Source organism: Myotis brandtii, unplaced genomic scaffold, assembly GCF_000412655.1.
Source record: "Myotis brandtii unplaced genomic scaffold, ASM41265v1 scaffold490, whole genome shotgun sequence".
In the NCBI taxonomy this organism is placed as follows: domain Eukaryota; kingdom Metazoa; phylum Chordata; class Mammalia; order Chiroptera; family Vespertilionidae; genus Myotis; species Myotis brandtii.
Genome location: NW_005368708.1, coordinates 1998130 through 2012572, shown reverse-complemented (window position 1 = coordinate 2012572; position 14443 = coordinate 1998130). Strand labels below are relative to the sequence as shown.

General features: G+C 38.8%; 1 protein-coding gene across 3 annotated transcripts in view; it reads left to right on the top strand.

Annotated features, from left to right (window-relative positions):
* Positions 1-1982: 1982 nt before the first annotated feature.
* The window catches only part of ZRSR2 (zinc finger (CCCH type), RNA-binding motif and serine/arginine rich 2), a 29850-nt gene continuing 17389 nt past the window's right edge, over positions 1983-14443 (top strand). The window contains exons 1-3 of one of the 3 annotated variants that reach the window (XM_014548037.1): positions 1983-2169; positions 7799-8589; positions 9000-9079. In XM_014548037.1, the coding sequence (XP_014403523.1) occupies positions 8128-8589; positions 9000-9079 (542 nt within the window). In that variant the 5' untranslated portion in view covers positions 1983-2169; positions 7799-8127. Of the gene's footprint in view, positions 2170-7798; positions 8590-8999; positions 9080-12168; positions 12251-13334; positions 13486-14443 lie in introns of those variants that run through there. The other 2 variants (XM_005876630.2, XM_014548038.1) reach the window with 2 other exon arrangements.

Genomic DNA, 14443 nt, shown 5'->3' with positions numbered 1-14443 from the left:
ACTGGTTCAATTCCCAATCAGGGCACATGCCCAGGTTGTAGGCTCAATCCCCAAAGGAGGGCATGCAGGAGGCAGCCAATTAATGATTCTCTCTCATCATTGTTGTTTCTATCTCTCTCTCCCTCTCCCCTCCTCTCTGAAATCAATAAAAATATATTAAAAGAAAGAAAAGAGAACATCTTAAACAAATAAATAAAAGGGTAACTTCTACTGGGTTTTTAGAGCTTCTCTGTGTCTGCACTTTAATAAAAATAATCAGCTCAAAATAATCCTTATGCTAAAGGCATATTTTGGGCTCACAAATTCTGCTCCCCTTTATCTCCAAATGGGGAAAGCTTTTCTAACTATGTATCAAAACCAGAATTCGTAAAGAAAGCAACTAGTGAATTAGACTGTGTATTTTTTTAATTCTGTGTGATGAAATCCATTATAAACAAATGGCAAAATACAGATCTTGCCTGCCCATAAGCCTGGCCTTGGTTGCCTATACATTTAATCTGCTACTATCCTTCATATTTAAAAATTGACATGACACTGAAAAATAAGTAAATAAAATAAATAAACCATAGGGTCAGTGTCCTATATGGAAGACTTTGGAAATAAAATTTCAACAGGGAAAATTTCAACAGAAAAAAAAAAGATAGAGCTGTCATCTATAATCCTAGTCACCTACAATCTAACCACTCAGTGTTAATCATTGTTTGGGTAAATCCTTCTGGTTTATCTGTATAAATATATGTAGTTTTTTAAACAAAATGGAATCATTCTGTATGAACCATTTTGCTGCTCTTTTCCCTCATTGATGTGTGGAATACTTTGTAGATAATAAACATTATCTTCAGTATTATTTTTAATGGCTATGTACCAATCCATTTTATAGATCTAATGGTGTTTGGGCTATTTCTAATCTTTGCAATTTGTAAAAAAACAAAACAAAACAACAGCAACAACAAAACAGAACAACCTTAGTTACTTGGACACATTCCTATTTAATGAGGGTATAATGAGGGTATACATGTAATTTGTAAGTAGGGTAATTGTTTGGTGCTTGCCTCTGGTCCCAATCCTGCCTCTGCAGCTCTACTATGCCTCAGGTTGTCCTTCAAGCTGCATTGCACCTGACTGAATAATGAGAAAGGTTGTGAATAGGTTTTCCGGCTGGCTTGAAGTTGAGAGTCCACCCCATAGTTGCCCAGAAAGGCAAGGTGCTACTGATTAATGCTATTGCCACATTAATGAACCCTTGATTTGGGGTTGCTCCTTTTGTACTGAGCTGCTGTGTCTAATACATCGGCCACTAGCCCCATGTGGTCATTTAAATTTAAATATAAATACATTAAAATGAAGATTAAATTAAAACATCACTTCCTTGGTCACACTGGCCACAGTTCAAGCGCTCAGAAGCTATCTGTGGTTTGTGTCTACCCTAATGAACTGCAGAGAACCTTGCCATCGTTTAAGAAAGTTCTTTTGGACAGTGTCAGTAAGGTGCATCCCAGTGTCCAGGTGCGGTAAGCAATCAAGGATACATTGTGTTAACAATTCAGTTAAAATTTGAAAAGAAAAAAAAACCCACAAAAAAAACACCCCACAAAAACATTTTTGGTGCTGTTACTTTATGTACCAGGCCTTTCCTTTTTCATTCAGTGAGCTGCTGTTTTAACTATTTCAAGACGAGGTTCCTGGAATCAAAGATGAAGTAACTTGTTCTTGGCAAATGGCCAATATGTGGGGGACAGGGCCTTTGACCCGTAGTCCTTGGGTTCCAAGTGCCCGGCTGGTTTCACCACCTCCTACTGCTCTCCTCTCCACACACCTTCCTCCCTGTCCAATGCTGAAGGCATTCCTACCCAGAATAAGTTCTGCTGTGTCCAATTTTAGAGGAATGTTTCAGAGTCGTAAAAATGAAAGTAATTTATTAATGCAGTGAAGCTGTTTTTCCATTGAAATTATTTATGCTTCCTGTTTCTATTTCTAGCTTGAGCAATTTCGGACCCTGCTTTTCACTTCCGAGGGGGAGAAAGAAAAAAGAATGGTGGACAACTTCCGTCCCCTGCAGCCCCTCATGAATCGCACTGTCCGCTCATCCTTCCGTCATGATTATATCCTCAATATACAAGCAAAATCCAAGCCATCGACCAGCCAAGCTAGCCCCTAAGACGCCCATATGTAGGTGGTGTTTTGCTTTAATACATAATAGGTTTTTAAAAACTGTTAACTAAGACTATTCTAAACACCTAATACTAATTATAGAGGTGCATTTCTTGGTATGGTAGTGCTCCTTCAGTCTTTTATTGATAATGATGTTTATCACTGAAGTAGCAACAAGAAACTCAAGTTTCTCTTAAAGCAACCTATTGGTTTTTATAATGTCTTTTAATGTCTGACATTTTTTGAGCTGTCTTTTTATATTATCAGTTAGTGGTTATATAGAGTTGTAAGTAGGGATGACAATCAAAATATTTAACCACTGGTAAGGCACAAACTGGTACTTTCTGGCTGAACATTGGTCATGATTTTAGGTACATTTTATTTTAAAACATGGATGAATTTTCTTTTATAAGGCCTTCTCAGTGAGCATATTTGCTCTGATCTTTAGTTATCTTACTAGTAGATGATATGCTTGCTTACTTACTATCAACTTATGATACAGAAAAAAATATTATGTAATCCTAGGAAAACAAAGATTTACTGATACCTGAAAATATTTTTACATTTCTGAAGATCAGATATTTTACTTAAAGGCCTGATCATATAAAAAGCATATGCAGTGTAGAACATTTTAAAGAAAATGCTTGAAGTGCCTGGAACTTACAATTCTTTCATGACATACTTATGGAAGTATTTTTCAAATGATTAGTAATATATAGTTTATAATATTATTTTGCATTATTTGTACACTGTTTCATAGACAAAACAGTCTTAGCTTCCGTTTAAAACTGTCTGAACTTTATTTCCTTAGTTGATGTTCTGGGCAAGACAGGTGATCAAAATAAGTCTCCCAGTTTATACAGTGGCTTAGAAAACTTTTGCTACAATAAAAGGGGGAGAAACTTATTGGACAGGCTGAAATCTAGGTAATTCTACGTATTCCATGGAATCCATGCCACTGTTGCCCCTGCTTGTAAATATCTTGGAATGTTTCTAATGGCCAATAAGCCTGTGTTCAGACTCAATATTGCATTAATTAGTAGTATTTCTTTCATGAATATGTTAATCTGGTCTGCAAGATAGAGTTGGATAAATATACTTAACACTACTGGACCATACACTGGAAAAAGTTAAGATGATAAGTTTTATGCTATGTGTATTATTAATTAAAAATAAATAATTCGGTAGGAAGAAAAGATAGAATTGAAGTTGTATATGTAAACTTAGGGGGCTATATCTGCCCTAAAGAAGGTTGGAAGGGGGAGTGAAGGCATTTGCTTCTAGGGTGCATGCCTTTTCTGGGAAAGGGAAGCAAGTATACCTTGGGAAATGAATATAATTCTTAAAAAGATAAATGTGGGGGGAAAAGTTTACCTCAATTGATCTGTTTCAAACCATAGTTGTCTTTGAAAGGGTAAACACACAAGATATACATTATTCCTCTCATACAAGCTTCCCTCCTAGGCCTCTTGCAAACTCTTAATGCAAAATTCTATTGCTGTGAGTCTTCCAAATTGGAGCCAGAAGCAATGTACAGAACACCCGCTTACCCTTATATCTTAGAGGTACAAAGGGTGTACAGTTGACCCTTGAACTGCATTTGAAATGCGTGGGTCCACTTACACGAAATTTTTTTCAATAAATATGCACAGTACTGGAAATATTTTCTCTTCCTTATAATTTCCTTAACATTTTCTTTTCTCTCGTTTACTGTATTGTAAGAATACAATGCAGTACATAATATACAAAATATGTATTAATCAATGGTTTATTATCAGCTAGGCTTCTAGTCAACAGTAGGCTATTAGTAGTTAAGTTTTGGGGGAGTCAAAAGTTATACACAGATTTTTGACCGTACAAGGATGTCAGTGCTCCAAGCCCTGCATTGTTGAAGGGTTAACTGTACAGGGTGGGGCAAGAGTAGATTTACAGTTGTTTGTATGGAAAATAATACAATAATTAATAAACTCAGTGTTTTGCATACTCACAACTGTAAACCTACTTTTGCCCCGCCCTGTATTTATAGGGTGTTTCTCAGTTTACAACTCCTGATTTACTCATGTTCTGGTGTAATTTATAACAGAACCCTCTTCACTCTTAGCCATGTCCTGTATGTATGTTTGCATAATACATTTTTGGTCACCTTCCCTGTGGAGGTTATGGAAACTGCCTTGGGGTGTGGTTTCATGCATGCCTTAGTTATCTGCCCCCAAAAGGGATAATAGAGATTCCCTGGCTACTGAGACACCCTAGCAGGAAACATTTTATGTCTTCATGTCTCCAAAAGTGTTTTACTGCTACCTTCCTAGACCTGAAGGGGATAAGATCTGTCAAAGGGCTTGAGAAAGAATTTTGTATTTAAATTGCTGCTCATCTTCATTAAGTAATGCTAGATTAATAAAACCATCTTTATAATATTAGTTTTGTTGAACGAGCTTTTCTTCCTATTAGTTGTTTTGAGTATGGAATATGTGTGTAAAATTTGCGAGCTATCCTAACATGTAGATCAGAAAGTGAATGGAAAACTCATAAGGATTTTACTAGAGAAGCCAGAATGGAAAGAACCACCTGCTCCCCTCAGCTCACCTCTTTTTATGAAACCAGGGCATGATCTGCTGACATCATCAATAGGGCAAGCTGCCAGCCCCTTTCTCCTTTCCCAGTGCTACATGGGTTAGCAGTGGTCGGCAAACTGCGGCTCGCGAGTCACATGAGGCTCTTTGGCCCCTTGAGTGTGGCTCTTCCAAAAGAGCCGCATGTGGCTCGCGAGCCGCAGTTTGCCTGCCACTGGACCGTTAGGGTAATGTTGGCTATTCTAAAACCAGGCATCCACCTCAAAAAAGTTTAGGAAGATGTCTTTCTGGGGGACATGATATTAGCAAAAATACAGTATTGAAATTGCTTTAGGTATTTTTCTTTGTCACTAGAAGAAACACATTATTTATTTGATATTTATTTAACTTAATGTTGTATTGTATTTTTAATTCAACTTTGTTAGTTAAGTTGTTTCATATAAAATGTTATTGATCAAAGTGGGTAGTTCATTTAAGTGAATAAGCTCTAATTTTACCATATAATTAGTACATATAAACAATACTGGCTACTTTGCAGATAAATAGTAATGCATTCTTGTGTTTATGGACTGAGTGTTTATGCCCCCGCCCCCCCCATCCAAGATTCATATGTTGAAATCCTAACCCTCAAAGTGATGGTATTAAGAAGTAGAGCCTTTGGGAGGTGATTATATCATGAGGGCGGAATCCTCATGATGAGGTTAGTGCCCTTATAAAGGAGTCCCCAGAGAACTTTCTCACTCCTTCCACCATGTGAGGACACATGGAGAATAGGGCCGTCTATGAATCAATAAGGAGGTACTTAGCAGACACCAAATTTATTGGCACCTTGATCTTATCCTCCCAGCCTCTAGACCAGGGGTGGGCAAACTTTTTGACTCGAGGGCCACAATGGGTTCTTAAACTGGACCGGAGGGCCGGAACAAAAGCATGGATGGAGTGTTTGTGTGAACTAATATAAATTCAAAGTAAACATCATTACATAAAAGGGTACGGTCTTTTTTTTTTTTTAGTTTTATTCATTTCAAACGGGCCGGATCCGGCCCGCGGGCCGTAGTTTGCCCACGGCTGCTCTAGACTGTAAGAAATAAATTGTGGTGATTTATCAGCCACCCAATCTCTGGTATATTGTTACAGCAGCCAGAACTGACTAAGACATTGTCAGTATATGTACATTTTTATTACTGTTTTTTTTTTAATTCAACCAGTCTTCAGAAATGGTACTTTTGTTTGGGTTCTAGGTGGGGAGATCAATTCTGCCACCATTCATTCTCAAACCACCTGAAGTTGTGTTGCTTTGACCTTATCACTAGACAAGACTCAAATAATAACAACTATTATTGTATAGTTCTCTCCTCCAAAGAAAACTTTCAATCAGTTTTTACAAATCAGCATTTTTCATATTAATATGCATTCATAAGTAGTTTATCTTGCTATTTTAATATCCCTAGGCATAGCAGTGAGGGTTGCAGAGACTTGAGACCCTGTTGTATGTCCTTGAACAAATTTAATACTGAAATTAATAGTAGGTAAAGAATGAAATTTTCTGCCCAGCCAATATTGCTCAGTGGTTGAGCGTCAACCCATGAACCAAGAAGTCCCCAGCTCAATTCCCAGTCAGTCAGGGAACATACCCAGGTTTCAGGCTTAATCTCCAGTTGGGAGTGTGCAGGAGTCAGTAGTCTCATTGATGTTTCTATCTCTATATCCCTCTCCCTCTCTCTTTAAAAATCAATAAAAACATATTTTATTAAAAAATGAAATTTTCTTTCCTGAGGGTTTCTGCATTGACCATTGAGTGAATCCTAATACCATTGTCCTACTAGAGCAAGAAAAAAAAACTAATTGAAAGAGTCCAAACCTGACATTCAGAGTAGACATTTTTTAAAAATCATTTTATGCTTGCAGTAAATAAAAAATATACTTATGGGCTATCGTTTGGTCTCTTTATATTAACTAAGACATTTAATAATAGCATTATCTACTACATGATTTATATAAGTAAAATATTTTTTAGATAATCAGCTATTTTCTACTGACAACATAAAATAAAAATTTAGGCATTTTCCCATAGAAGGGGCATAAACTGAAATATACTTACTTGAGAATAAGTAGATATAATTTAGTCACCAAGGAAAATAGGAAATGTATGTTATATTGCAGAGTAAAGATAACCTTGTTTTATTTATTGGAATATCAAAGCAGAATGTATCTTTGCATTAAATGTTTACATACCTTATTTTTATCTTATGATTTATCCATTTAAATCAGTGGTTCTCAACCTTCCTAATGCCGCGACCCTTTAATACAGTTCCTCATGTTGTGGTGACCCCCAACCATAAAATTATTTTCGTTGCTACTTTATAACTGTAATTTTGCTACTCTTATGAATTGTAATGTAAATATCTGATATGCAGGATGTATTTTCATTGTTACAAATGGAACATAATTAAAGCATAGTGATTAATCACAAAAACAATATGTAATTATATATGTGTTTTCCGATGGTCTTAGGCGACCCCTGTGAAAGGGTTGTTCGACCCCCAAAGGGGTCGCGACCCACAGGTTGAGAACCGCTGATTTAAATGATGGTAACTATAATTTGGAAATGACTTTTAAAATTAGAAGACATTCCTTCTTGTTATTATGTGAAAGTCTAGTGCAATTTATAAGAAATGTTACAGCAACCCGAACACTGATGCTTTCAGTATGGCAGTAATTCTCAGCATAAGTCCTGGTCACAGGAAATAGAAAAATGGTGATTTGCATAGGTACATTCTGCATCACTCAGGGCATTCTCTAGTTTCAGAATATAACTGCCAAGTCTCTACCTTCAAGGAGTTAAAGATTCAGTGCAAGAAGACTTGTGAAAGCAACAAAGTGCAATATATTGTGATAGGTGTTATGAAAGGTGGAATACCTATGCTTGGAGCGCAGGCAGGACAAATACCTAACCCACTCTTGAGGGGGTGGAGAAGTTTTCACACCGGTGATGATATAGCAGCTATTGCCAGGCAGCATGCCAATACGTAGCATACATTTGAAAACTATTGTTACTATCTCGATTTTTACAGATAAACTGAGGACTAGACATTAAGGAATTTACTCAAGATCAGAGAGCCAAGGCTTGAGTTTCCTAGTCCATTCAACTCCAAAGCCTCTAAATACCGATGCACTGAACCGGACAAGATCAACTTGGAGGTGTGTTACTCCAAGTGTCTCTGTAAGAGGGAGTAGGACAGGCTTTATATAGAGTTTGTGCTTCCGTTGAATGATTACAAGGAGGAACTAGGGGAAGCCGGGACAGTTTAGGAATTGGGTAGCTCAGTAATTTTGATTTAGAGGCGAGAGGTACAAAGCTAGGCCAGGGAGTTAAGTTCACCTCTGCAGCCCGCAGATGTGAATGGAAAGGGGTGAATCTGGAGCTTGGTCTGAGGCGCTGATTGGTGGAGTCGCGGAAGGAGGCGGAGCCTGGGAAGTCGGACTGGGAAGCAAGGAGAGCTCTGGGGCGGGGGGGCGGAATGAGGAGAAGAGGAAGAAGTGTTACTTTAACCTCAGGGCCCCAAGCCATTCCACTATGGTGTCGAGAGCGGTAGGAGGGAAGAGGTACTTGCAGGCCGGCATAGCGATTCTCGAGAAGGAGACATTTATTTGTGCAGGGTTTTCGGAAGACGAGCCAGCGACGGCAACCTCCCGTTTTCTATCTTGGGTGCGTCTGGGCGGAGAACGCGGGCCACGTGGTTCCGTCCGCAGCCGCGCAGCTGCGCGCTCGCCGGAGCCCGCCTTTCCCGGCAGGCTCTTGTGGGCGTGGCGGCGCCGGCAACATGGCGGCGCCCCAGACGGTGATGCTTCCGGACAAACTAAGGTAAGTTGGACTGAGGGAGATGAGCTGGTTGGAAGAGGGGACGGAGCGGGCCGAGCCTGGGCATGGAGGGTGTGCAAGCAGGAAGGAAAGGGGGAGCTAGGCCTAGCCGGCGACCGCGGCGGCTCCAGCCCTCCCGGGGCGCTCTCCTGTCCCGGACGTCGGTGGGCTCTCGGTGGGCTCCGGGAGGTGATCAGGAGAGCAGGTGGCGGGATGGAGAACACCTGCCGTCTGGGCGGGCAAGGGCGAGGGATGGCAAATGCGTGTCCTGTAAATAAAACACGGGAAGCAAGATTTCACTCCTGAGCGGCCGAGGGATTTCCTGTCACTGGGCGCCGAGAAGAGCGGAGCCCAGGCAGGCAGCGCCTCAGGTGCGGCCACTGACGCCGAGTGTGCTTGTCTGCTTTTCGCAGCCACAAAAAGTACAGGGCCGCCCTGAAGAAGGAGAAACGGAAGAAACGCCGTCAGGAACTCGCTCGATTGAGAGACTCAGGTAACCGGCCTCTTACTCCGTTTTCTGTGTATGAATGAAATTGCTCTCCCACTGCCCTCTCTTAACTTGCCCTTGTCAGAAGGATGCTGAGAACTGTATCTGGTAGGAATTGCTGGGGCTCCAAGTCAAGTTATGTTAGACCCATGTCGGAAACCTTGTTACCGTACTACAGAGGAGGAAAAGGTCTTGGTGAATCATCACCCACTGATTGTGTGTAGGTACTTAGGAACTATCTAACATTACAGGTGCGCACATCATGAATTACAGCAGCTAGTACAGCCCTTGCACGTATTAAGTATTCGGTGAATGTTTTTCTTTGCAAAACCAGCAGGAGTTGAGGATTTTAGACATTTTGCAAGTTTCTCTCAAACTTTAGTAATATAAGAGACCCTTTGTTGACTCAAGTTGTTATTGATATGTTATTGAAATATATAAGCATAAAACTAGTTACCAAACTCTTACTTAACTATAAATAATATATATACAAAACCAAGTGAAATTACACATCCAGTAAAAATCACATCTACATTAATGTGATGTTACAGATGATGGGAGACAGATACAACATGAATATGGCACTGATTGGAATTTGAAATGCTATTACTAATACTATTGCCCTGTGGTTATTTTTCTGTTAAAATACTGTGGAACATTCATCTGTACTGGCCATGGTATCATTTGTCCTTCACATGGCGGAATCTAACATTTATATATTAAACCTGTCTGTTTAATATAATAAAATTAGTACTACTAACTTAGTTATAAAATTATATGGTAGTTACAAATGTAGATGGAAGCACTGAAATCACACTGGACTACCGAGCTATAATGGTTGCTGTACAGATTATCCAGAATATGCTTATTAAGTTATCCTGACAATTCTTGAAGTTCACAGACCCTGGCCTTAAGTAACCAGGATTCTTGGGCCTTGAGAAACAAAGCCATAGAAGTTTTATTTACCACTGGAGTTGCCTAGTAATTATTTACAGCAAACATGTTAAACTCAAAGGCTAACACAGGCCAAATAAATAAGGTTTAAGTGTATGTGGGCTGCAAAAAACCCAAAAGCTTCCATTTTCATAGAAACGTAGGTTTATTTCAATAGAGACATGCTGAATACAAAGGGTTGCAATAAATGCGTAATCGTTAACATAAAATAACAGAACATTTTAATAAAAATTAATATTTTTTCTTGAACATTACTTTACCAGACACTGAATTACTGCACAAATTAATAAGTGTAACACAAATAAACCTATTTTTCTTGTTCTTGGAAAGAGCAGTATTTCCTGTTGCGCACACCAAACAAGTCAGTCCAAGACTAATGACATGGCCATTGGCTGCTAAAATATTCGCTGCTGGTATCAGTGGAGAGAAATGGTATGCCTGCACATAAGGGGAATGAATGCAACACGATTAGTAATCAGTCATTAGCAAATGTTGTAGTTCATTATTAATAATTATGTATAACAGAATATTGTAAAAATTAAGTTACGGAATTTTTATTAAAACACTAGAGGCTCAGTGCACAAAATTCGTGCGCTTGGGGGTTCCCTCAGCCCAGTCTGCGCCCTCTCGCAGTCTGGGAGCCTTTGGGGGATGTCTGTCAGTCAGACATTAGCGCTACTACTGTGGAGGTGGGAGAGGCTCCCGCCACCTCCACTGCACTCACCAGCCATGAGCTCAGCTCAGGGCTTCTGGCTGAGCAGTGCTCCTCCTGTGGGAGTACACTGACAACCAGGGGGCAGCTCCTGTGTTGAGCGTCTGCCCCTTGGTGGTCAGTGTGCGTCATAGCAACCGGTCATTCCGCCATTCGGTTAATTTGCATATTAGCCTTTTATTATATAGGATTTCTTACATGCCATTATATTGGCTGGGCCACAGACATATTCATCGTGGGCCGCATGTGGCCTAGGGGCTGCGAATTTGACATGCTTGATTTAGAGGCAATGCTTGGAATATTTAGAATGGAAAAAGTGTGTTTAACTGCAACCTTTGTTAGCACCTCCTTTTTTATTCATTTAAAACTGGTCCACTAGAGGCAGGATAAAGTATCAGGGATAAAAGGAAAAACAGGGTGAGTTCAAGTTATTGATGCTGTTAGTGATCTCCCCACCCCCTTAAAGTTCTCAGCTATCTTTATTAACCTGTTTTCTTCTAACACTTTTTTTTAAACTTCTTACTTTTTTTCTTTCCATTTTAAATCCTATAGCTGTTGTTTGTATTGCATTGGATTTTTTTTTAATCCCCTTTGACTTTGCAAAGTGCGTTGGGATTGAGCCTTTGTGGAGAGGCAGTTCATTATAGCACACATTAGATGGGTAAACAGTGCCCAGAAGGTTAGATTATAGAGGTATTCTAAAAAATTGCTATAAGAGTGAGTTGACAAATGATTGGTAGAAATTTCTGAAATGTCGGCCTCTCAATTACACGTAGTCTCTTTAGCACCAACTTCTACTTAAAATAACCTGGAATGAGCTGCCTTGTTAGCAAGTTGTAAAACTGGCATGATTCCATACATAATTGCATGTATAATACAGTTAGATATATTGTATGATCAAATATATGCAAGGATACATAAATGTAGAGAATAGGCTACACCCAAAACTTTTAGTGATCACCTGGAGTGTGTGAGCTTGGTTTGAGGCATGATGAGGAGTTGAGCGAATCAGGCAACAGATACTTTTGCATATTGGCTGTGTCTAGGCCAGTGGTCGGCAAACTGCGGCTCGCGAGCCACATGCGGCTCTTTGGCCCCTTGAGTGTGGCCACGAAGTTTCAGTCACACTGTCCGTGCACGCCCGCCCGTGGTATTTTGTGGAAGAGCCACACTCAAGGGGCCGCAGTTTGCCAACCACTGGTCTAGGCAGTGTCTAGTCCAGCGGTTCTCAACCTGTGGGTCGTGACCCCTTTTCATTTTGATGCTCAGATTGTACCAAAGTTGGGCAGTTAGAGCCTTATTATTAGAAAGTTTTGAAAATAGGGCCATACCATAAATGTAAAAATTAAAGAATGTATCTGTATTTTTTCCCTGTAATATTGACTAAGGTTTTGTTCTCAGATAGTTTAATAAAACATTTAAATTCCCCCAGGACTCTCACAGAAGAAGCAGGAGGAAGAGGAGGAATCTTTTATTGAACATCAAGAAGAGAAGCTGTTGGAGATAGAGAGGTCAGCATAGACTGAGCACTTCTTGTGAAGCCAGTTATTTCATTTGAATATTATGTCTTTACTAAGGAGTATGGGTCTTTTTTCTAGCACCCTGTCCAAAATAAGTCTTATAAAATACCTTGGATAATTAAATCTCTAGCTGACAGGCTATAACTAGATGTTGTCATATTTTTAATGAAAGTATTTTTCTGTTTTTGCTAATTCATAAATGTTTTCGAAAAAAATCCAAACAATTAAGAAGTGTAAAAAGTGAAAGGGCTTTAATGAACTCAACACACCCAAAGATAGTCACTGTTAAGAATATAAAAAAGAGCCCTGGCCTGTGGCTAAGTTGATTGGAGCATAGTCCTGTACACCAAAAGGTCATGGGTTCGATTACCAGTCAAGGCACATACCCAGGTTTCAGGTTCAATCCCTGGTCGAGTGCCTACATGAGGCAACCAATCCATGTTTCTGTCACTCTCCCTCCTCCTTCCTCTCTAAAAATCAATTAAAAAATCTTCAGGTAAGTATTAAAAAAAAAGAATGTAAGAGAGAAAGTGTACATGTATTTCTATAATAGGATGATATTTATACGTTTTCTGTACATTGCTTTTTTTGCTAAATATGTAGGTCATTTAGTGTTGATGCAGAGATCCAATTCAACCAATTCAATGGCAACATAGTATTCATTGTATAGATATAGCATAATTTATTCTTTATTCATAATTTGTAATTTACTAATGGACATGTAGGTAATTTACTATTAACTAACATTTGCTTACTATGTACTATTTATTTACATTCAAGTTTTTTGCTATTATATAAAAAGTTGTATTTAAAAAGGCACTGGCCGGTGGTTCAGTTGTTAGATCATTGGCCAGAGCACTGACAGGTCACAGGTTGGATTCCCTGTCAAGGGTACGTACCTCAGTTGTGGGTTTGATCCCGGTTGGGCAGCATATGGATGCAATTGATGTTTTTCTTTCACATCCGCCTTCCTCTCTCTCTGAAATCCATGGAAAACATGTCATCTGGTGAGGATTTTTTAAAAAAATTGCAGTGACCATATATATCCTTGGTAACTGTCCTATTATTTCCTTAGGAAAATGCCTGGAAATGAAATGGTTGCGATCAAAGGATAAATACACATACAATGTAGATGGGCAGGTAGGAAGGGCTTCCCAGTTTGCAGTCTGCAGCCCCTCCAACAGTGAATCAAGGTGCCCATCTCCCCATACCTTCACTTGCACTAGGTATTATCAATTTTATAAACTCCTATAGTCAAAAGTTGTATTTCATTGTTTCAAATGTACATTTCTTAATTAGTAGGGTTGAGTATCTTTTTATATATTTTATTACATATTTATAGATTGCTTGCTTAAGTCTTGCATATTTCTCTTTTGTTACATATTTTTTAAGTTTGTTGTGTGAGCAGTGTTATTACTTGATTAAGAATATTCTTTATCTGTCATATGTGTGATGTATATTTTTTCTCATTTGTCATCAATCCTAACTTGGCTTACAGCATTAATTACCATCATTTGATTTTCATATTGTCAACTTTCATCATGTTATCTTGCCTTGGTGTCTGACTTAAAAAAGGCCTCCCTCATTCCAAGATGCCAAAATATTGTGTGTTTTATTCTCTAGTATTTTTCAGGGGGTAGTTTTGTCTTTGTTTAAGTTAAACATAGTAATGTGAATTTGCTTAATGCTACTCACTTGTACACTTAAAAATGGTTAAAATGGCAAATTTTTATGGTATATTTTGCCACAATAAAAAATAAAAATGTTTTAAAAGGAGAAAGAACTTTATAGACACTCTCTATTTAGTATGTTCATTAGAAATGTTGCTTCTTATAATTAATTCCTGTTATGTACCTAAGCACATAATTAGATGAATTGATCAAAATGCCAAACAGAAAAAAATGTAATAGTGATTGGGAACATGGAGTAGATTCAGCCAGATCTGCATTTCAGGCCTGGCCCTGCTACTTAGTAGTTGTATTCAAGTTGCTTAATCTCTAAGCTTCAATTTCCTTGCCTTAAATACAGAGATAAAGTCAGTCATAGTACCTACCTCATAAAATTGGGATAAATGCATAATACTTAGCATAGTGTTAGCAGATAAGAGGTGCTGTGATAACTCTGGTTCTTATTATTATAGATTTCTGTTATAGTGCTGTCACACAGTTGATCCTTGAACAACAT